Source organism: Ambystoma mexicanum, chromosome 11, assembly GCF_040938575.1.
Source record: "Ambystoma mexicanum isolate Mex_15411 chromosome 11, UKY_AmexF1_1, whole genome shotgun sequence".
Classification (NCBI taxonomy): Eukaryota; Metazoa; Chordata; class Amphibia; order Caudata; family Ambystomatidae; genus Ambystoma; species Ambystoma mexicanum.
The window spans coordinates 13,435,641-13,460,250 of NC_090934.1; the positions used below are offsets into that span (position 1 = coordinate 13,435,641).

At 46.8% G+C, this 24,610-nt stretch overlaps 1 protein-coding gene across 2 annotated transcripts in view; it reads left to right on the forward strand.

The window, feature by feature from the left end:
• TRIT1 (tRNA isopentenyltransferase 1) overlaps positions 1–24,610 on the forward strand; it is a 240,935-nt gene that overhangs the window by 122,603 nt on the left and 93,722 nt on the right. For both annotated transcript variants that reach the window (XM_069622400.1, XM_069622401.1), the window contains exons 2-4: positions 10,848–10,988; positions 18,897–18,995; positions 20,340–20,596. In XM_069622400.1, coding sequence (XP_069478501.1) covers positions 10,848–10,988; positions 18,897–18,995; positions 20,340–20,596 — 497 coding nt within the window. The remainder of the gene's footprint in view (positions 1–10,847; positions 10,989–18,896; positions 18,996–20,339; positions 20,597–24,610) is intronic.

Genomic DNA, 24,610 nt, shown 5'->3' on the forward strand with positions numbered 1-24,610 from the left:
TGCTGCAGGTTAAGAAGGTCCAGGGAGTGCCATAAACAGGGAGAGCTTTGCTGATGCCCCTTTCCCTCTGAAATAACCGTTGCCACATGTAATAACTAGGAAATGATGCTGCAGGTTAGGATTGGTCCATATCTGGACTTTTTTATGAAACCCTTGGCCAGATTAACACCTACCTACTTAGCGGATTCCACTGATGTGATCAGAGCTGTGGAACTATTACCTTTTAACGTGGATAGTGACCTTTTGATCACTCTTGATGTCGAGTCTTTATATTCCAACATTCGGCAATTAGCCTCATTAAGAGTTATTAAGAGATGCTTAGAGAACAGGGCAGACAAAGATACAGTACCTAGTGACTTCTTAGTTGAGCTTTTAGAGATTGCTTTAACAAATTTCTTTCGCTTTAAGAATTTGCATTTTATGCAGATTAAAGGTACTGCGATGGGGCAGCATTTGCCCATAATTATGCAACATTATATATGTGGGCCTTCGAAGAGTGTAACATTTTGGCAGACCACAATCCTTTCACAAAATCACAAAAGCATTGAAATTCTACAAAAGATACATTGACGACATCCTTATAATATGGGATCGAAAAGAAGGCGATCATCTTGCCTTCTTTAAGTGGATAAATGAGTTAAATCCTAACTTGAAATTCACAATATAGTCAAATAACAAGATGATCTCATTTTTGGATCTACTGATTAAAGAAACCAATGTTGTTCTATTGGTGGATTTATATAGGAAAGAGTCAGATAAGAACACCATCCTCCGTCATGAAAGTTTCCATTCAAAGGCGCTTAAATCCAATATCCCATATGGTCAGTTTCTTAGAGCTGCCAAAACTGTTCCCAATTAGAGGACTTTGGAAAAAAATCTAATATTGAAAACAGATGAAAGTAGAGAGGATATCCATCTAAACTACTTAGAAACTCCAAAAAAAGAGCCAGGTACCAACACCGCGAGATGTTATCTAAAAAAGATAATGAATAGACCATCAAATGATCGACTTGGATGTGCATTAACATTCAACACACATCAAAATAAAGTATATAGCCAAGCATTGGCATTTGCTTCAACTAAATCTACCTACCCTAGCCAGACCTATGTTTGCCTTTTAGAAAGGAAAGAATATAAAAAGTTGGATCTGCAAAGCAGATGGGAGTAGTATACAGAACAAACAACCATTAATTACTACTTTTTGAGGTATGCCAGTAGTTCTAGGCCATTACCCCTGTGGGGGCAACCTCACCAGATCCTGTAAAAGCATCACTATCAATAAGAGGACTTGGTCCCTGAGGAATCATAATACGTGCAATAGCAGTAACGTTATCTATGCTATTGTATGCCCCTGCGGTAAAATATACATGGGTAAGAAATCGCGGCCAGTGAAATTAAGAATCACTGAAAATAGATCAAAACTAAGCAATAAACAGCTTAATGCTCCGCTTGTGGCACATTTTCTAGAATTTAATCATAACACTGATACCTTAAAATGGTGGGCCATTGAGAAAGTAAGAGCCACAGATCTAGCAAACACTGCGAAAAGGCTTTCGCAAAGGGAACAATGGTGGATCTACCATACCAAAAGTTACACCGACAGGCTTAATTCGCAGGAGGAATGGAGTTAATATATCTGCTATGGTTACACTCCTGTCTTTAGTAATGCTGCGAAATATCATGAACCGGCTTTGGCGGTGCTGTTGTTCTCTTATGATACAATAGACATACGGACATATGGAGACATTCGCATGTTTGCCTTTTGACGCTAGGCAAGTCCTTCTTAGATAGTGCCGATTAAGAGGAGCTGCTCTCTTTTTAGGCAACAGCTGTTGGCCCCTTTCTTAGGCAACAGTAGTTAGCCCTTCTATACCTATTTCTTTTTCTTTATTATTTTTATTTCTTTTTCCCATTTAATGAAACGTTGTTGGCTCTGTGCAGCACTCTGGGAGTAAGGCGGCTGTCCCCGGGGGTGTTTTTTCAAACGTAAGACTCTTTCCTTAAGACTCTTTAGGATTTTTCTCTATCGTAAGGTTTCCACTCTGGTTGAGGATCGCCGCTAGCTGGGCTGCTTTATTCAGTTTATTTTATTCAATGTGTTTTTAATTTTTTTTAAATTTATTTCCATTTACTTTTTATAATCTACATTAATGATTATACTTCTTATTCTTATTTTTTGACTAACTTGGGTTGTGCTTATCCTTCAGCCTTTATCATATTCCACCTTTATGCATTCGAGAGCGTTTTTGCTAAATTCATCTTGAACAAAAAGTCAATTTTTTGTTTCTATGAGTGTACCCTGAGCTTGGGTCAGACTGAGGTAATGCCTAGTCCTCTTTCTATCTCCTTTACGGTTGAAGGAGCAGTCACGCGATTGGCAGATTAGAATGCAAGTTCCCCTTTAAAAGGAAGCAGGAAGTAAACCTAATGTCCAGTTCGGAACAGCTGACTGCCGTGGTTCTGTTTCTCTGCCGTTTTTCGTGTGTTTCTGAGTAGACGAGGCCCTTGGTTTTGAAGCCAGCATTCAAGGTAAGCTAACCTAGGACCCCTTTTCACATACGAATTCTGATGCTAAACAAAGGGCTAAGTCTATTGACTATCCTTCTTCTCCTTCTTTCCCACCACCTTCCCCTTTTTTAGTCAAATACTGGTGAGTGAATTTGACAGCGGGGAAGCAAGTGTCCCTGCGCGCTAGAACACTTTTTGAAGGTAAAATTACCATTTTCATGTAAAAATCTGCACTAGCAATGGAAAGACTTAAAGCACCCTTTCTCAGACAAATTCTGATAAGCAAATGGAAATGGAATTATGGAATAGGTAGTTTCACACATTAGAAATAAGTCCATTGACCATTCTTCCTCTTCTTCCCTCCCCTCTCTCTTGGTAGTTATTTACTGTTGAGCGAATTCGGTAGCAGGGAAGCAAGTGTGCCCCAGTTCGGTAGAAACTTATTTAAGGTAAAATTACTTTTTCCCTATGCAAAAATCTACACTAACACTGGAAAGACCAAAAGCACAACAGTATTATACCGTTATTTTTAATCAGATATGGTACAACACCGTTTTTTGCTAACTAGAGACACACTATGCTTCAGCTAACATTTATCTATTTTATACTATTATATTCACAGGAATTGTATTTAGCGGAAAACTTTGCCTTTGAGGCGGAGCTATAAATATTTCACTCGCGTACTGAACACTAGTGGAAAGACGCAGTGGGAAACCACGGGAATCGGAACTTTGTGCAAAGCTGCAAAAAGAAAACTTTTTCTAAATGGATGTTTAAAGGTACAAATGAGATTGCCTTGCTTTACAGATATCGTTAACCCTGGCCCTCTGTGTGGTGCACCCTTTGGGGGCTTATAATTGCTTGAACTGACAGGAATGTACAGTAAGGGGGTTTTCTTGGTTTCTATTTGAAGACAGTTGGGGTCTTAGTGGCCCAATTTTAACAATGGTAATTCATTTACCCCTGTTATTTGTATTAGGAGGTTAACTAACACCGAGCATCTTGGGTCTGAGTTTATAACAAAATTGAAGTTTGCTCCCCATTTATGAAATAACGGTAGCATACTGAGGGAGCTCAGGGATTGTGTTTTTTGACAATGTTGTTTGTCTATGTTTTAAGCATTAATGTTTTAAATCATGGTGTTATTGTTTTATATGTTGTAGCACTGATAAAGCCTTTGAATAAGTCTACTAATGCTGAAGAAGACGTTGACCAGTTCTGTAAAATCTGGCCAATTGATGTCAAGTCAAAACTATACAAAAGGAAATCCAATGATGAGAGGAATACTACTAGAATAATCTTGGGTACTTATAGTTGATACATAAAGGTGGACTGTCAAAGTAGGAAGATTACTACTGTAAAAGTTATTTAGAATGTCTCTATACAAACTAGATTTGATTGTGAAGATGAATGGTGTGTTAGTGATATACACATAGAAATGTTTACACAAATATGCGCTATTTGCACAAAAAACTTTTGTTCACAAAAATATGTTGATTGGAAATGAATTGTTGACTTAACTTCAAAAATGATGTATTTTATGAAATTGTAACAGAATAAAATGATATATTTTTAATAAAAACACTCTTTTCCTTGGCATGCGTTTTCTGAAACACATTTATTGAATTTTTCAGCACATAGGGCATCCTCTGTTTAGTATGCAGGTTAGGAAGAGCCAGGGACTTCCATAAACAGGGAGAGCTTTGCTGATACCCCTTTCCCCCTCAAATAACCGATGCCACGTGTAAGAACTAGGAAATGATGATGCAGGTTAGGAAGGGCCAGGGAGAGCTTTGCTGATACCCCTTTCCCCCCTCAAATAACCAATGCCACGTGTAAGAACTAGGAAATGATGCTGCAGGTTAGGAAGGGCCAGGGAGAGCTGTGCTGATACCCCTTTCCCCCTCAAATAACCGATGCCACGTGTAAGAACTAGGAAATGATGATGCAGGTTAGGAAGGGCCAGGGAGAGCTTTGCTGATACCCCTTTCCCCCCTCAAATAACCAATGCCACGTGTAAGAACTAGGAAATGATGCTGCAGGTTAGGAAGGGCCAGGGAGAGCTGTGCTGATACCCCTTTCCCCCTCAAATAACCGATGCCACGTGTAAGAACTAGGAAATGATGATGCAGGTTAGGAAGGGCCAGGGAGAGCTTTGCTGATACCCCTTTCCCCCCTCAAATAACCAATGCCACGTGTAAGAACTAGGAAATGATGCTGCAGGTTAGGAAGGGCCAGGGAGAGCTTTGCTGATACCCCTTTCCCCCTCAAATAACCGATGCCACGTGTAAGAACTAGGAAATGATGCTGCAGGTTAGGAAGGGCCAGGGAGAGCTTTGCTGATACCCCTTTCCCCCTCAAATAACCGATGCCACGTGTAAGAACTAGGAAATGATGCTGCAGGTTAGGAAGGGCCAGGGAGAGCTTTGCTGATACCCCTTTTGCCCCTCAAATAACCGATGCCACGTGTAAGAATTAGGAAATGATGATGCAGGTTAGGAAGGGCCAGGGAGAGCTTTGCTGATGCCCCTTTCCCCCTCAAATAACGGTTGGCCACTTTTTCATTGGTGCCTGAGACCATTTTACAGGACTGTACAATGCGGTAGGCGGGCGCAAAGGTGTCAGAATGAAGGAAAACAAGTTTGGCGAAATCAGGGAAAAAAGTTGAAAGAAGCGAGGGAACGGAGCATATAGAAAAGGTATAAAAAAGAATTAAAACGAGGGAAGAGAGCAACAGATGTGCCTGTTGCAGTTTCAGCTGCTCGAGGCGAACACCCTCAAGTGAGAAGCAACGCCAGTGGCAGTCAGGCAGCAAAGACAGTGGAAATCAGGCAGCAATCACTTACTGTGGATGCATGGCTTTTCCTCGGGTGCGTTGTGCCCTCTTGGTGGTCGTTGGTGGCAGCAGGAACTTGGAGTCTGGTGGGTATGCAGGTAAGCAAATCCAAAATGGTGCAAGCCGCACACCCTTTAATCAGGGCTGGCCTGAGACTCTCCTTCCTCTGGGCACCCTGGCGAGGGGTCACCAGAGGAAGTTACAGTTCTGAAATACGGTGCATTTCTTGCAGGCAGCTGTGACTGACAGAAATGCCAGTCGGCCACATCGTCGCTCAAATAGTTCGCACGACTCTTTGACTGGCTGGCATTTGTCAGTCACAGCTGTTGCCTGGTATTGATATTTTATTTGTATTGCGCTAATACACCAGTGTTTCAGAGTGCAAACTCATGGTGGCGGCTGGCAGGCTCGTATCCCGCTGGGACGGGGTAACCCACCGTTGCGTAGTGGGAATGGGGGGGCGCCCAGATGGTGCCCCTGCTCAGTCTCGCTTTTTGTGGACTGCCAGGGCCCGGCCGGCCCTGGCCTACTTAAAGCACTGGGTAACAGAGTGGAGGAGGGAGGCTTTTAGTTTGGTTTTGAACAAATCTGTGCCCATTTGTATGACCTGGGGGCTTGGGGTGATGAGAGAATTCCCTGTAAGAAGAGGTAAAGAGCGGAAGCGAAAGGAAGCGCCGGGAGCGCAGGGAGGGCAATGTGTCAAGTGTAGTCAATGAGGCAGAGCGGACATTAACAGAAGGCTTGTAGAGTTGAATAGAGGATAGTTAGGTGGTTCCTTGCTGTGGATAGATTTGAACCAGGAGAAGACCGTTAAATCTGGTCCTGTTTTGCATAGTCTGCGATCCAGCCTGGTGCCAGTACGAGGCAGTAGGTGTGAAGTGAGCGCAGCGCGTTCAGAGTCTTGGTAGTGTAGATAATGATCTTGTATAGGGAACGGAAACCTGGGGAGATCACTGGATGCTGCCACAGTAAAGTTTAGTGAAAACCAGAGTTAAGCGCAGTTAGGAGTGTTGAAAGGAAGGAGGGGCCTGTCTTTCCTAAGAGGTTGAGGCAGCTGCCATTGCAGTTTTGGAGATGAAAGCGAAAAGTGTCATAGATGCTGAGGAGTAGGGGACAGTGTTGGGTGTGAACTGTATAGGAAGTGGAAGAGATGAGGGCGTAGTGTAACATCAGAGTGAGAAGCCATCCAATATTTAATTGCAGCGGGAGAGTTGGAAATGTTGGCGATCGGAAGAGAGTTTGGGAAAAGAGAACTATTTGGGTGTTGTCTGCAAAGAGTTGGTACGAGGGCAGAGGTGCAGAGTGTAGAAAGGACCAGAGCCTTGTTGAACACTAAGTTGAAAGGTGTTGCTGCTCCAGGACACAGAATTGGTTCAGTGCCAGGTAGGATTCAATCCAGGCATGGGCTTGTGAGAGCATTGAGATAAATATCGACCTGTCAAAAGCAGCAGACTGGTCCGGATAAAAGGATAGGCTGGAGTGCTTAGCAGAGGTGATGAGGCATGATCAGTTTCTGCAGTGACAGGAGTGGAAACCTGCTAGTAGGAGCCATCAAAGGTTGTGGATGTCTAAGAAATTGGTAAGACAGTTGAACACAACCCTTTCAATTACTTTAGATTAGTGCGGAAGACGAGAGACCACTGAAGGGGCAATGGGCTTGACTAGCTGAGAAACAAGTGGGGTTAGCCTTACTCAGTAGTGATACTACTTCAGTATTAGTGTGACTAAAGTGGGAGATGGAGGCAGAGGACAATGCTAGAGTAGATGGAGTGTAGAATGTAGGAGGGGACGTGTGAGGAAGGTTAGGACAGTCTCCAATTTGGGAAATGTTTCCAGCAAAGTATTCAGCAAGGTAATTAGCTGTGAGAGTGACTTGATAGTCATAGTTTTAGGAGGAGTTTAGGGTGCCCTGTAGAAGTCGAGGATGGTTTGAGTGAGTCAGTGAGGGTGAGGTAGAATTCAATTTCCTCTTTAGCAAGAGGACTTGAGTGTTCAGGGTGGAGATGTAGAGAGGCAGGTCCTCATGGTAGTGGGTATGCCGCAATCTGTGCAGCAGCTAATGCATGTCTGTTTGGCGAAGGCGCATAAATTGGGTGACCCAAGGTTGAGGATGCAGCGACTTGGGGGTGAAACTTTGCAGTGGCTAGTGAAAGTAGAATGAGTCTTCTAGTGGTGATTGGAAGCTGGAGAGAGATCGGGTGTGAAGGCGGAGAGTGAGAACTGTGGGCAGGGAGAAAGGGAGGCAGGTTTCAATTTGCTATTAGTAATGGGTGAAGCAAGTGGTGAGGAGATGTCTGGAGGAAACTACGCTGGCTGGAGCGGCCGGGCTCTTGGGGTCCATTCTGTGAGTGCAAAAAGCTATTTGGGAGTTTACAGCAATTTTCATCTGTAAGGTGAATACAAGGTGGCACACTCCTGGCGCAACGTCCTCGGAGGGGCTCAGTCCTGTCTCGCATGAGCTGTGTTCTGCAAGCAATGGCAGCCCCTGCCTCAATACTGAGCTGGACTGGCTTATTCTTCTGTGTTCTGGTCCTTCTCTACTGCCCCAGCAGACGCGGGTAGTGAGGAACTGCAGTATGCAGTGCACATTTCCTTCAGCAATTGCCCACTGAAGCCTGGGTGAGGGGGGGGGCAATCCCTTCTCGCTGTGCAAAGGATGCTAAGTGATCCGACCGCGGCCGGAATGTTCGCATGAGAAAGGTGCCAACTACCAAAAGTTTGCACCTTTCTCATGCGAGCACACTTACATACTACGGGGGCTGTAGGGGGTTCCCCCACAATCCCCGCTCACTATACTGCAAAGTATAGTGAGCGGGGTGTTGCGGGGGACGCCCCTGCAGGTTTTTTTTTTTTTTTAATTTACCCGCAATGCTACCGCCAAAGGTTCGAACCTTTGGTGGTAGCATTTTTCGGTCGTTTTGTACGGTCAGACCTTTTTTCGGTCCGATCGTACAAAACCGTGCAAAGCCTTTTATTAACCCTTTAGTAACGGTTATGGTCGCTGCTCGACAGCCTGGGCAGCTCTCTATCCAACCTGAAAATGTTCTGCTACTACTCAAATGTACTGGTGACTGTTGCGTTTCTGGAGCAGGATGATGTCGATCTAAAGGTTGGGGGTTTGCTCCTGGTGTTGCGCTTGGATCTTTCCCAGCATGGGTTTGCTGGCAGATGACACCCTGTCAATAAAGAGCCTGTGCTATAGCTATAGCAGAGACATCTGGCCATGCCGCCCACGAGTGAGTCCATGATCACGGAGTCTTCCTGGGGTTTGCTATTGAATGGAGGAGCTTTGGTCACCTCGCATTCAGCCGGAGAGTCAGAAGCAGGCATCGGTTTATGCGACTGCTGTGGCTAACTGGCTGGGGAACACACTGGCATCTTAGGGGCTAATTGCGAGGCTTTTTATTTGCGATTCCAGCCCGCCTGCTTCCGCAACTGCCAAAACATGTGCAGCACCAAACGCCGTCTGTATACATGTTCACGCCCCGTGCTCCTAATTTGCTTGCACTCACTGGCTAGTCTACCTTTCTCTTAATGCGTATCGGGGGGGAACAGACTGGCCCTCTGACCGTAACTTGACCTTTCTATTCTCTGGTGCAGGGTTTTGTAGTGGAAAGTGGAATAACTCTAGACTGGTGGAGTTTGCCAATGATGGCAACACAGTGCTGCTGTTATGCCATGAGGTTCCCCATGAAGGGGATGGGCAACAGTGAAGCTGGGTTCAGTTAAGAATACGCCAGTCCTTGCATCAGTCGTCTACGAATACCTCATTTTAGCTGGAAAGGAAGAACATGTTGGTCTATTCTAGTTATGAATATCAGAAGAAAAGCTCAAACGACACAAGATCCCCTGAGCAGTAGACTAGAGAGCATAGGAAAGAATTGCACTCCACAAGGGTCAGTTGGCTATTTTGCTAGAAAAGCGTCCAGATTACTATTTATTTGTATACTTTCAAACCGGCCTACCCCCTATAAGTTCTTCTTGGGTCAGTTTGTCGCCCTTACACTTGCTTCATGTGTAGCTGAAGCGTCTTGAACACCTTTCTGTGGATCACCTTTGTGTTTTCTAGTTTGCACTCACTAAGTGTGTGTGCCCGCAGATAACTGTTATTTACTTTCTTGCACTTACTTTATTTGCTGCTAGAATCACTCCTCATTGGGATAGGTGGGCGGCACTTTACTCCTTCTACCCGGCTCCCATTTCAGTGCCAGACAGCTCAAAAAGCCGTAGACGGTGCTTTTATTTCCAATTTGTGTCCTTGGTGTGTTTTCTCCTCTCACTCACTCTTCCCCCGGGCTCGCTACATACGGAGGTGGGTGCCTGGAAAGGCCCTTGTTCATGTCCATGTTGCGGGGCTCCACACCATGAAGTGTGGAAGTCATTTTAGGGAGTGTCCCCTTCTCCCTTTCCGTTCCCTTGTGGTGAAGGTGGATCTTTAGGTGCTGCGTGAGATTGCTGGTGTAGCATGGTGGCCTAGCGTGCTCCTTTGGGTTTCCCCATACCAGAGTGGTTGTCTTGTGTGGCAGGGGGTTGTCGCCCTCCTCGCAATGTGGAGTGCCACATTCTCGGGTGTTGGTTTCGCTGTGCCACTCTTTCAGCCTCGGGACTCTGCCGTATTTGGCACCGGGTTTGCTGTGCAGCTTGCTCACTTACTCTCTAGTCAATCTATGTAGCCTTGTCGTAACCATTGAGATCTTCCTTCTCAGACTGAAGCTCTGCAATTAAGAGGCACTGGCCAGTTTCTCGGAGATTCAGCATAGCTGGAGATATAAGGGTCTGCAAATTAGCATTTTGGCACAAGTGGGAGAGACTGGAATTGTAACTTCGTAGCTGGGACTGCTGTCAGGACTAGGATTAGTTCTGGATTCCCCTTACTCGCCCCCTACCCCACCCTTTGAAAAGTTCAGGTTACTGGCGTTCTCACAGTGGTCTACCTTAGTTTTCTTTCTGTTGTATGTGTGTGTCTTTGCGTGTGTGAAACAATCTCGACTCCTTTCGTGGTTGGATGGCAGTAAGACCCTGGTTTGTTCGTTTGTCAAGATGGATTGTAATCTTAGGTCTGGTCTACTTAGCCATCACACAATCGAATGAGGCATGCGTCTTGTGTGCACTGTCCGGTGTGACTCCTGGCTCAGTACTCTGCATTGTGCTGGAGCGCTCTTATGATCTTGTTATACTAGTACCTGACACTGCTATTGTGTGGCATGATTGGGCCAGAGTAGTGCCCACCACTAGCCTACCCCACCTGGATTCTAGGTGGGGTGGAATGTAAACCCTGCTCTTCCAGCTTACCTCTACTTGGGATCCTAGCCTGGCCTCTGAATGTTTAAGGCTGTGCAAAGATCGTGCTGTTGTTCACGGTGTGCCGGTGTCTCTTTTCATAATGTTTGGTTTTTGTGATGTCTGCGTCATCTTGTTTTTCATGAGTTTTCTGTGACTTTCTTTTCTATGTCGGGTACTTGTCACAAGTGAGCCTTCCTCACCATGTTACTCTTGTTTACAGGTTTACGAAGGTTTGGATATCATCACTAACAAGGTCACGCCTGAAGAGCAGCAGCTTTGCAACCACCACATGATCGGCTTTCTGGATCCCCTGGTGTCCAACTTCACTGTCGTAGACTTCAGGAACAAGGCCGTGGCTCTGATATCTTTTCACTGTTTCAATTGATGATTTCATTCCCAATAATGGTTGGTAGATAAACGTCTTCCATTTCCTCTGCTTTAGACTTCAGCACTACATATCTGAGACCAGGCATCCATCGAAGGACCCACCAACCTGATCAACAAGCAGAGATTAGCTGGTGGGCCTGCGGCCTGGGCACCCACCGAAAGACTCGCTATCTAACAAGCAGAGATGGCTGGTTGGCTTTCTGAGGTTAGCAGTGCCATGTGCCTTGGGTTGAACTTGTTCAATGACTTTTGGCCCTAATAAGGTGTCTGGCATATCTGGTTTAATTTGATATCTTTGCTGTTTGTAAAGGACAGCATTCACTGCCAGGGTGGTCACTTGGTGCATAAATGCCCAAAATGGGGGTGAGAAATGTTTTTGTTGGAAGACTAAAGAGCCAGGTTTTTAGGGCTCGGCTGACACAGAGGTGGTCATGGATATTCTTGTGCTTTAGGGGAAAGTGCTTTCAGAGTCTAGAATCTTTCTGACAGTGCGGTTGTCAAGGTGTGGGTGGTAAGCAGAGATTTCCAGGCAAAGAAAGGGAATTCCAGTGAGTAATGCAGGAGATTTGAAGGTGATCTGTATGTGGACAGGGAGCTGTGGGTGGTAAGCAGAGATTTCCAGGCGAAGAAAGGGAATTCCAGTGAGTAATGCAGGAGATTTGAAGGTGATCTGTATGTGGACAGGGAGATGAGGAAAAAACAGCAAGCCAGAGTTACTGATTTCATGTCTTTGGATGTGAAGCCAGGCAGCTGCATTTTGTTTACTTTCGAATTGGCAAAGTTGTAATGAATCATGGCCAACTTCTAGGCCTTTTCTGTAGTCTTAGAGAAGATTATGGCATTCACCTGGGAGGGAAGGCTTTTATAGGATCAGAGCTGGCAGAAGCAGCAACTGACATCAGCCTTCATCTGATTGGTTAGTGATGGGAGGGGCGGGGGGCAGGGTCTGAGGATTGGTTAATGAGGGGGCAGGGTCTGTGGATTGGTTAGTGAGTGGTCCGCTTTGATGCAGAAGCTCACGTTTTTCATTGTTAGAGGGTTGGATCCAGACCAAGGACGCCAGGGTGATGGACGATGGTCCGAGAGGGTTGGATCCAAGCCCCGAGGGATGGAGGGCCAGACCAAGGGACACCAGGGTGATGGACGATGGTCCGAGAGGGTTGGATCCAAGCCCCAAGGGATGGAGGGCCAGACCAGGGGACACCAGGGTGATGGACGATGGTCCGAGATTAGGACTCGGTTGTAGCTCTAAGTTTAGCAAGACCTGGGTCTCCGCATATAATTCGGTGTCTGCCGATGAGGGTTGGTAGAGGATGGAGTAAAGAGGGTGGTGGTTTGACCCCTGGCCACTTGGCAGAGGAAAGATTGTCATTAGATTGATCGGTGGGTGGGCAACAGATAGCCGACGGGAGAGGAAGGTGAGCCAGATTAGGGTGGCAGCTTGGATACTGATCTCATACTGTCTATGAGAAATTTGTGGTTGAAGATATTAAAGAACGCTGATGGTTGAGAAGGGATTCGGGCATCTGTCCCGCCTTTGTCTGCCAGCATGCACTGGTCACCAAGGACTGTTGTACTAACTGAATCAGCGCGTCAAAGGAGGTGGTAACAGGCTTGATGATCATCCAGAATGTTGTGGTCTTCTGGGTAGGTATAAAGGTGGTTGGCCTCATGGATTTAGTGATTTTAGCAGGGGAGATGGCTTCGTTTTTGGAATTGGAGGGTCGAGGGTTTTCTTTTTTAAAGACATTGTTTGATGGTGGCTTTTTTAATTTTGGGGTGATCATTCCATAGTTGGAGTTGATGTGAAACAGATTGAGAAAAAGGTGGGTAAGTTATTAGAATAGGGCTGCAGGTGAAGGATTCAGAAAGGAACCATAGTTTCTGATTGTGGAGAGTAGCATAAGATCGGATAAAGGAGTGAAGATAAACCATGGGGTGGACTGGAATGAGCGTCCCCCGAGGCAATGGATTTGTAAGTGGTGACCATCTTATCAATAAAGAATTTGAAGAGTTTAGTCTGTTATGTTACTTGCCATTTATATAGCGCATTTATATAGCGCTCTATAGATCATTGGTATGATCTTAAAGCGCTGGTAGGTTGAACGCCCTCGGGAACCGCAGTTCTGGTCAGTAGATAGTGTCGTAGGGTGTGTGGGTGCACCGGATATGCGTGCAGCTGATGTAATTGCCGGATGGTAGCTGCATTCTAACAATGGGTGTGGTGCTGAAGATATCAGTTGGATGTGTGCAGTCTGGTGGGTGGACACCCAGACTGGGTTCTGGCTGAGTTAGGCCTGAAGGACGCATTATGTCAGCAACTAGGCCGGAATGTCATCTGCTAGCCACATTTTATTAGGATGATTAGGTGTTCATGGGGTAGTATTCATATGTGAACAGCTAGGCCGAATTTGTCAGGGTATAGCTGTGTTCTAGTTGTGTGATGGTGTATAGTAGAGAGTAAGTGTAGTGATGTGATAAGATGCTTATCTTTAAAGCGCCCGAGAACAGGATGGCAGGGAACACAGCGACACACGGGGACACAGTGACAAGGTTGGGATTACAGCGACAGGAGGGGGGGGTCATACGGATATATAGCAACAGCATGTGGAAAAGGAAGGCACGGTACACAGTGACACGTGTGGAGCATGCTAACATTTACATCTGCATTTCTGTCTAGATGCGATTCAGGCCAACGCTCGCAACTCCACCCAAGTGTGGGACATGCCAATATCTGCATTCGAAATCCAGATGCAACTCGGGCCAATGTTCGCGACTTCATCCAAGTGAGGCACACGCTTCCATCCACAAGTCTGTCCAAGTGTGGGAAATGCTGACATTTGCCTTTCTATTTAGATGCGACTCAGGCCAATGTTCCCGATTTCAACCAGGTGTGGCACATGTTGCCATTCACAATTCTATCCAAGTGTGTGAGATGCCGACATTCACATTTCCGTCTAGGTGTGGGACATGCTAACATTCACAATTCCATCTAAGTGTGGGGTATGCTATCATTCACAATTCCATCTAAGTGTGGGGTATACTATCATTCACAATTTCATCTAAGTGTGGGACATGCTATCATTCACAATTCCATCTAAGTGTGGGACATGCTATCATTCACAATTCCATCTAAGTGTGGGACATGCTATCATTCACAATTCCATCTAAGTGTGGGACATGCTATCATTCACAATTCCATCTAAGTGTGGGGTATGCTATCATTCACAATTCCATCTAAGTGTGGGACATGCTATCATTCACAATTCCATCTAAGTGTGGGGTATGCTATCATTCACAATTCCATCTAAGTGTGGGACATGCTATCATTCACAATTCCATCTAAGTGTGGGGTATGCTATCATTCACAATTCCATCTAAGTGTGGGGTATGCTATCATTCACAATTCCATCTAAGTGTGGGGTATACTATCATTCACAATTCCATCTAAGGGTGGGGTATACTATCATTCACAATTCCATCTAAGTGTGGGGTATACTATCATTCACAATTCCATCTAAGTGTGGGGTATACTATCATTCACAATTCCATCTAAGTGTGGGACATGCTAACATTCACAGTTCCATCTAAGTGTGGGGTATGCTATCATTCACAATTCCATCTAAGTGTGGGACATGCTATCATTCACAATTCCATCTAAGTGTGGGACATGCTAACATTCACAGTTCCAGCTAAGTGTGGGACATGCTAACATTCACAATTCCATCTAAGTGTGGGACATGCTATCATTCACAATTCCATCTAAGTGTGGGACATGCTAACATTCACAGTTCCAGCTAAGTGTGGGGTATGCTATCATTCACAATTCCGTTTAGGTGTGGGACATGCTAATATTCACATTTCTTACCTAGATGTGATCCAGGCTAATGTTCACGACTCTAACCAAGCGCGGCATTGCCAACATTCACAAACCTGCCCGGGTCTGGCACAGGGTAATGTTCACAATTGCAACTAAATGATGGACAACATCTAAGTGTGCCATGCTAACATTGATGATCCTATCTAGATGCAACGCATGCTAATATTCGGTTAAGAGGTTGGTAAAGTGGAGTGGCATGGGTTTTTGAAGTAACGGAATTCCTCCACACCCATGCCACACTTGCTGTAGTGGTGGCTGCTGGTTGACAGCTGGTCGCTGGATTCACTGGCGTCCCCTGCGGACACCTGCTAACACTTTCTGGAACCGCCCCTAGCTGAAGGGGCTGCCTGGCAGGGGGCTGCCCAGGGAAGGTTAATTATGACTGGTGATCTAGCCTATCAGGGGAGGGGAGCGGGCGGGAGGTGGGTCCTGGGAGGGGGGAAGGAAGCGAAGGGAACACAGTGCACGAAGTGGTGGGGGGGTCTAAAAACTTACAAAAAGGCCAAGACACAAGGCTAAGGGGGTCGGGCAAGGATTTACTCGCCTGCAGCGCCGGGACCTAAAGTGGCAAAAGAGGTAGGGAGGGATTGAAAGGTTTGACAGTTCGTCAAAAGTTAAAAGATGAATTTAGAGCTGCTTGGTGCATTTGTGGTCTCGGTAGAGAGGTGGATATTTTTTGCTTTTTATGAGATTGTTGACTCTGTGATGGGAGAAGTAGGAAGCCTGGTGCCATTTCCATTCAAGAGATGAGAGCTTGTATTTGGACAGTTTTTTACTTTGTGGCGTGAATCCTTTTTTTCATTGCTTAGTGTGGAGAAAATATATTTTGTGAGAACAGCTATTTTGTTGAAGGCAAAGTATTAATAGTATTAAATGCAGTCCCAGAGACTGAGGGTTCAATGTGAGGGGTAGCGTTGGCAGAAAAGGGTTTGACCAGGCAATGGGAAACGGGTCTGAACATGAGATGGCTTGGGAATTGGTTGTGAATACCTTGTGGCCTTTGGTGTGACTTGGGTGGCTCAAAAATACTCATTGTTCAAGGATTTGTATTGTATTTATCCGGTCTCTAGTCTCTAGGGCCGTCCTGCTCTCTCATCTAGCAAGTTCAAAGTTTCTTGACTCGATGTCACCCCCCCCCCCCCCCCCCCCCCACCTCCCTCCATTCCTAGGTTAGTATTTCCAACTATTGACTACTACAGTCTAGGCTCTAACCTATACTAGAAGTGAAGACCTAAAAGGCTGCCAGTTTTATCTGTATAACCTCTCTGGGACTTCATGCACAATCCAGTGGTTGGTGATCTAAAAAGGGCTTTTGGATTGTACCCTTCAGAAACTGCCCGATTCTGTCTCCTTCCTCTCCCTCTTGCTTCCTTATGTTCTCTTCTTACTACTCTCCTCCCTTAAACTCCACCCACCTCCTCTAATCATACGTTGTCTTTGGTCCCTCAGATGCCTCACTTATCATAAGCCTTGCCTTCACCCTTTGATGTTACTACTTTCTCCTAGACCCTACTACACCCTCTGCTGCACCACTAAGGCTCACTCCTCTGCATTACGTACGACTTCTCCCTCCTCTGCGCGTCCGTGGACTCCCCTCCTTCACGCTAATGAGGCCTCACCTCCGTCCCCTACCTTTCTCTCCACCTTTCACTCGCACAATCACAGACTCGAATCCGCCCTGTTGGACCGAAAATTCCAAATGGATGAAATTAAAGACCATGGTAACCTGGCCATCATCATCCTCCTCCCCCTCCTACTCCTCCTCTTACGTGACATCTAAGTGGCCTTTGACTTCGTCAATCACAAAATCCTCTGCCAACACCTCATCAGCTGCCCATTTCTCAAACAAAGCCATAGCTTTGATTGAATTCTTCTTATCTAACCGCACAATGAGTGCTCTGCACCTCTGCGCCAGCCCCAGTCCCTTGCGCAGGGCCACACGGCTTGTACAATCTTTATTAAGCCCCTCTTTGACCTGTTAGACGACCTGGGTGTCGCCTACACAAACTATGCGGATGAAGCCCAAATCCTCCTACCTTTCTCCGGCAACTATGACCCTCACTCCAACACACTGAGTGAAAGTCTACCAAAACATTTAGGCCTGGTTGGCACGACACAAACTATGCCTAAATGATGAGAAAACTGAACTGCTCCTTATTGGCACACAATCTCAGTTAAACAAACTCCACGGCTACTACAAATCCTTTATGATCGACGGGAACATCATCACCATTGCTAAAGAGGTAAAAACCCTAGGGGTATACTTGGACTCTGCCCTATTCCTTACTAGACGGATAAACGCTATCGCATCAGCGGCAGCAGGCCCTTCCTGACCACTGACGGCTGCATCTCCTTCGCTAGAGCCCCTGTACTAGCCAGGATGGACTATTGTAACTCCCTCTTTGCAGGCTTCAACTTCTGCAATATAAAACAATTACAGGTCATCCAAAATAACGCCTTAAGAGTCGCGCTAAAGATCCCTAAAAAAAGACCATCTCCAGAGCTAGATGAAATATCCAGTGGCTCCCTGTCCAAGAACGCATAATCTTCAAAACGCTGTCTCTGACCCTCAAATCTCTATCAAACACTGGCCCTGACTTATTAATTCTCCATGGCCCAATCCACCAGACCTCCGTTGTCTGCATACTCGCTCTTAGTCGCCATTACCAGAACCCTGTTCGGCTCTTTTCTTTCTTCCAATAGCTTTTGTGTGCTGCTCGTGCAGGACTCTGATAGGGCCAGCAGACTCTGCTTCTCTCCCTCTGTGCCAGGGCTAGTAGGTACCTTGACATCGGCCGCTATGTTACTCACATGAACAAGCTGACACAAGGGGAGGCGGCAGGAATTGGGGACCTCCCAGCTTCCCCGTCCCCTCTGGTGTAGGGCTGGCTCTATATTTCACCCTGATAGGTCCCCCGTACCCTCTTTTTTGTTTTGTATAGCGCCGGGCAGCCCTAGGGCATCGTAGCGCTTGTTACAGTAGGCTTGTTGATTACATTCTTTAGTTACATACAAAGTTCAGACGTGAAGATTACACATACTTTACGAGTGTTACAGTGGAACAGAGGGTTGGTGTTCAGGTCTTTATGCAGAATACTTAAACAGTTTCGTTTTGAGTATTTTTCTGAAAACAGTATGATTTTTAATTTCTTAGAGCTGTGGGGAGGGTGTTCCAGTTTTTTGGTGCTAAGTATTGGAAACTGGCACCACCCGTTTTGCTTGTTTTGAAGGAGGGGACGTAGATCTTGTTGGTGCGGTGAGATCTGGTGGGTCTTGAGGACGTGCAGGGGGTGATCCTTTCGGATAGGTAAGGGGAGCATCGAGTGAGAGGCACTTGTGTGTAATGGCTAGTGTTTTGAAAAGAATGCGCTCTTTCACTGGATTCCAGCGAGCGTCTTTTCTTGCTTGGGATATGTGTTCCCTCTTGACGGGGTTGGGTTACTGAACTTCACAGGTGTGAGTGGATTTTGAAACCAGTTGTTTGAAGCTGAATGGCCAACATGCTGCAGGAAGGAGCTGGACTCTGGGCGGCTGAGTTAGTCTAGCCAGATGTTGAAGTCTTCTAAGATGTTCATTTAGTAGCAGTTGAGCAATGGAGTCGGCAAAGGTGTCATTTAACATGCGGGGGCCTAGGTGGGGCTGGGGATGGTTGGGTGATCAGTGGAATGTGGAAATAGGATATAAGGAGCATCTGATCATCCAGCGTTCAGCTAAAGTGGGAATGGCGACATCTCCAGAGGGAATGTGGATAAAGGTTACGTTACCACCTCTCCCTGAGGTCTAGTTTTTCAGGGTGATGTTGAAATGGAGTGGGATCCATCTCATTGGGTATGGGACTGCTGGAGTCTGAGCCATGTTTCTGTGAGTACGGAGTTCACCAAGTTGTGGTAGGAGAGCAGGAGGCTAAGTAATTGATTTATCAATTGATTTATGACCAGAATGTGTTTTTTTTTTTTAAATGTTTTTAATTCTCCTGTCTTTGTGAAAACCTTAACTATACACATTGAAGATATATTTGCACGAAAGAAGGTGCCAGTCGTCGTTGGAGGCACCAATTATTATATAGAGTCACTGCTCTGGAAGATGTTGATTGATACAAAGGTAACGTTAACAGGCCCCTTGCTAGCTGGTAGGATGAGGTCTTTGGCCAGGGTGGGCTGGGCACTCTGGTCCCATTCCTCTTGTAGAGTGTGGGGGTGAGCTCTCATCCCCCTAGTTGGGAATGGGTTGGCTTCTTTAGCCCCCTTTCAGGGAACTGAACTCTCCGCGCCCTTCATGGGAAACTGGAGAGCTCTTTGCCCTCCCCATCTTCTCTGGTTCGAATGAGCCATCGTGAGTCCCTTCATGGCGCTATGGGGCACCTTGACTTTACAAGCTAAATGGAAGCTCTTTGACCACCCCACCTCTTCATCCCATAGTGGATGGTAAGAACTAAGCACCTGCTTACACTGCAAGTATTGAGGCATCCAGGTGGATAAACAGGAGCTTGCCGGGCGCCTCCCCTGTGAAGGAAGACATCTCGGAGGCGTTGGGAGTAACCACGATGGGCTCCTCTGGGGCATGATATGGGGCATCAGACAGCCACCCTCTTTCCTGTTCACTCGGTGTGCTCATGGAATACATTCACATTCCCATACTTTTGGCAGTGAGCAGCGAGGGGAAGGTTTAATGATGAAATATGTTCAGAGCATGCTCTTTCCACCCGAGGGGGCTCTGATACCCCCTGCCCCTCCCAGTGGGCAGAGGGTGGTGCTCGGAGCTCTTGTTATTCTAAGGGGCTTCCAAGAAAGCATCTGGTCCCTATCAAGGTGCCTCATGAGAGCTCCTCTTTCTCGAGTTCTTGCAAAGTATGCCCCTTGCTCCTGCATGCCCCAGAGGTAACCAGCTACTGCCAACCCCTCAGAGCTATCCTCCTTCCCAGGTGAGTTGCCTAGAGACTTCCTGATCATCCCACTGGATGCCTCAATACTTGCAGTGTAGGCAGGTGCTTGGTGCTTACCATCCACTCTGGGGCAGGGATGCCAAGAGGTTCCATTTAGTTTGTAATTAATCCGGGTGCCATGTAGTGGCTACCCTCCTTGAAGGGACCCACGAGGGCTCGTTCAACCCCTGGGATGTGGGGGAGTGAAGAGCTCCCTTTTCAATTGGAATTAGAGCACCATAGAGCTCCCCCAGTCTCCCGTGAGGGGCCTGGAGCGGTTCAGGTTTTGTCACCCGGTAGTGAGTAGCAAGTGAATCTGCCGCTCTGGGGCAACCCACGATAGAGGGGGAGGCACGGTCCCTAGGTTACCCCCATGGAAGTTGCTCCTGCTCTGGTGGTTGTTGAAGTATCCTGCATGGGCTGTCATGCTGTATGGAAGGGCTGAAGGTGTGCATGTCTGGGCACAAAGGACATCCTCTTGTTTGACGAGGTCAAGCACCATTAAGTGTTTTATTTACTTGCAGAAGGATCCCAGTGCAGAATCTCTTCAGCCTTTCCTAGATGCAAAGGCCAAACTGTACAACTCCGAACCTGGGCCACCAAAGCACGAAGCAGAGATTGATCATCCAGCGCCCCATGACCCAGAGCAGACGCACCCCAAGGCAGATAGAAAAGCTGAGCTCGAACAACTCGACTGCCAGGAACTGCACTTGCTCCTGAGCCAGGTGGATCCAGCAATGGCAGCAAAGCTGCATCCCAATGACAAGCGGAAAGTTGCACGGTAAGATGGAACCCCCATTGCCAGTGCCAACCTGTGTGAACCCCGTGCTTTGAGACCCTAGGTCCTGTCCTGCTGCAGCAGCCGGCATGGCTCATTGTCTGCCAGTGCCAACCTGTGTGAACCCCCGTGCTTTGCAGACCCGAGGCCCTGTCCTGCTGCAGCAGCCTGCATCGCTCAGTCTGCCAGTGCCAACCTGTGTGGACCCCCATGCTTTGAGACCCGAGGCCCTGTCCTGCTGCAGCAGCCGGCATGGCTCATTGTCTGCCAGTGCCAACCTGTGTGAACCCCCATGCTTTGAGACCCTAGGCCCTGTCCTGCTGCAGCAGCCGGCATGGCTCATTGTCTGCCAGTGCCAACCTGTGTGAACCCCCATGCTTTGAGACCCTAGGCCCTGTCCTGCTGCAGCAGCCGGCATGGCTCATTGTCTGCCAGTGCCAACCTGTGTGAACCCCCATGCTTTGAGACCCTAGGCCCTGTCCTGCTGCAGCAGCCGGCATGGCTCATTGTCTGCCAGTGCCAACCTGTGTGAACCCCCATGCTTTGAGACCCTAGGCCCTGTCCTGCTGCAGCAGCCGGCATGGCTCATTGTCTGCCAGTGCCAACCTGTGTGAACCCCCATGCTTTGAGACCCTAGGCCCTGTCCTGCTGCAGCAGCCGGCATGGCTCATTGTCTGCCAGTGCCAACCTGTGTGCACCCCCATGCTTTGAGACCCTAGGCCCTGTCCTACTGCAGCAGCCGGCATCGCTCATTGTCTGCCAGTGCCAACCTATGTGTGCAATAGTCTCTTACTGCTTACTGCAGTCTGTCCCACAGCAAGGACCTGTGACTCAGATCCAGTGTGACAACACTAGATGTATGGCTGAGGTCCTTTCCACAATCCTGATGCACCTGTAATGCTGACACTGCATAGACCAGATCTTACCCATGACACTGCTTGTCTCTTAACCATGTGTTTGGCACAAATAGGATTCTAGTTTGATGCAGTTGATTGTGTCGTCTTTAAGTTTGGCATTCTGAAGAGTTTACTGAGGTGCATTTGGGTGTTTAAGTTCTTCCTTTAAAAGCTGCGGTGCGGTTGGCATCGGTTCCGCACAGGACTGCTGTGACTGTCCCTGCACAGCAGAGTGGTAGAGCCAGTTCTGCTGCATACCGCCTCCACCTGCCGGTAGCAATCGCAAGTCCTTACTTGCTGTTTGTAGTGCCAGCAGCTGACTCTCTCCCACGTCCTTCACTTGAAGCGTGTGTCTGAGGAGGCTGCTGAGGCAAGAACTCTTTAAGACATGGGATGACCCTTATGTTACGCTCTTCCAGGGTTGTCCTTTCTTGCCCAAAGTATTCTATTTAAATACTGAATGGAAGTGGGGAATGATGGTCAGTCTGTTCGACTGCAGTTATTGCTGTCTCCAACTGTATTATTGCATACGGTGTCCCATTTCCCTCTGTATCCTTCCCAGGCCTTTAGAGTCAGTCACATGTTCTGTCCCAACCACTGCTGCTAGGGATCGCTCTGTGTATTTTCTTATTGTTCTGTAAACTGTTTTAATTTACTCCTGAGACTACCCCTTTTCATATAAAGACCAGAATTAAACCAGTCGTGCGTATCCCTTCAATATTCTGCACTACTGTCTCCACCTTCCTTTACACATGTTTTGATAAAGATGTTATTGTGAAAGAATGCTTCCGGTGTGGGCAGGTTAGCTTGTGCCTTTTTGTAATTCTGTTTCTGAAAGGGGAGGTGCGCTAATCCGATACACTGCTCATAAATGCTTTGTGGCAGAATTATATTGTATATCTGCCTTTGCAGTAACCAGTCTCCTGGCATCCAGAGCTCCAGCTCTGCAGTGGCACAGCGCAAGTTCTAAAGCCAGATGGGCATCCCTGTAGGGTTCGAAATGAAGATTTAATGAGCAGGAGCTAAAGCCAGCTCCAGGATGTTGGGCATCACCCAATAGGCAGACGCTACGGCTAGGGAACCAATAGAGTACCCAGCACAACGCAAATCTAACTTCCACATGAGATGCCCACTTGAACTTCATGCACACCATGTATGATTCATTATGTTTAAATGTGTACTAGATGGGTCCTAATTCTTCTTTACTAGCATTCTCTAAGTTAATGTCACATATTCATGTTTGTAAGGCATCATTTGCCCATAGAAGTTAAAAGTAGCTCCTGGTAACTTTTTGTTTTCAAGCTACCCAGGCTCCCCTAAGCTAGAAGTAGGAGCTAAGTAGCGCTCCACTACCCTCCATTTCGAACCCTGTTTCCCTGCAGAACGTTTTCACAGGAGCCTGGTTTTGACACTGCAGGGAAAGAGCCCCCTGCTGTGCCCCTTTCCTTGCCACTCCTAAAGCGGGGGTCACCCCTGTTCCCTTTTTTTCACTTCATGCAAGAGGTGGTGCGAAAAAAGGCAGAGGAGAGGAATGGGGCGATTGAGGGGAGCACGAGGTAATGCAGGACGAACATTCGAATTGCTGGTAGAGAAAGTTCATCTCTCTTCCCTTTCTAGGTACCAGATTTCAATTTATGAAGCCGTGCCAATATTGCTGGGACCCCAGGATGGGCCTCGGACCACCCATACAAGTGGATTTCGGATCAAATTGTCTTCTCTTTTGCTGCAAAACAGTGTCTGTGCCCCACGCTGGCTTTTCTTTCTTCTGCCCATTCGAAAGATATTGGCAGCTATACAGGTCAAGAACTAGCAAAGAGAAATAGGCATCTCACGCAAAGATTGGAGTTTTGAGAGACTGTTGAGCTCTAGTGAAGAGATGCCTCTTAAATTGCAGCTGAGGTGGGTTGGGTGTGGGTTTGGGGTGGGTGGGGTCGCAGTGTTTTCCAAAGCATAAGAGCAGCAGCAAAAAATCACTTTTAGTAATCAGTCAGCTTGGTTCTGGGGACTGCCAAAAGGTTGCTGTTATTAGAACGCAACATTCTACGGGTTGGGAGCTAATTGAGGCATTGAGATACATTTCTGTGTTATTGCCTGGAGCCGAAAATAGATTCTATTAGCAACCGGTAGCCAGTGTAAGTCTTTCTGGCTGGCGAGATTATGTCTCGCCTCCTTAACCCAGCTACCTCCCGAACTCCTCCGTTCTGAAGTACCTGGAGCCTATTCATATCTCTCTTGCAGGTGCCATAGAAGAGGCTGCCGCAGTAATCCAGCTTGATACCAATAATGGCGCAGTTCTGCTTAGGGTCAGAAGCTTGAGGAGGTGAAGAAGTTAACATGAGAGCTTGTCTGTGTTGATCGAAAGTGACCCCCAGAGAAGGTGCTCATTTTATCTTTTGCAAAATGAAAGGTTTGGTACTCGGATCCCAGCTTTTTGAGCTTATCCGATAATAAAAGCTACATTTTTAGCATCGTTCAATAGCATACCATTAGACATCATCCATTGCTGTATCAAGGAGTATGCCAAATTTATCGGATCTATGTGATTACTTCGAAAAAATTGGCAAACACAAAAAATGACAACTTTTTCTTTTTCTGCACATTGCAACGCAGTTGTATGTGGGGGCGAGACACCCCCACTCCCCCTGCATCCGATACTACCCTTATTTTTTGTATTACCCTATCCCACCCTCACATATAATTGCGTGGATATGTGTAGTTCGTAAAGCATTTTTTGTGGTCAGTGTTTTTTGCTGCAAAATGTTGGTGATGCCAAATGTATCACCTCATATCTTTTTCATAAACAGCGGACAGAGGGATTGGGCCCTGTGTATCGTCAGTGTAGTTGGTAGAACTAATCCCTCGGTCTTCTAGTAGCTGGAACAAAGCCAATGTGCACACATTGTATAGTGTTGGCGATAGGCATGAACCTTCAGGGAGGCCGTACTGGATCTTTATTGGATCTGCCGCTACATCCCAGCTGAAGACTCCATTAGATCTATTACCAAGAAAAGAATTAACCCAGGCGGAAGCAGATGGTGAGAAGCCTGCTACCTGCGAGAGTATCTGCCAGCAAAGCATGGTCAACGAGGTCAAATGCGGTGGAAAGATCTAGTAGCATAAA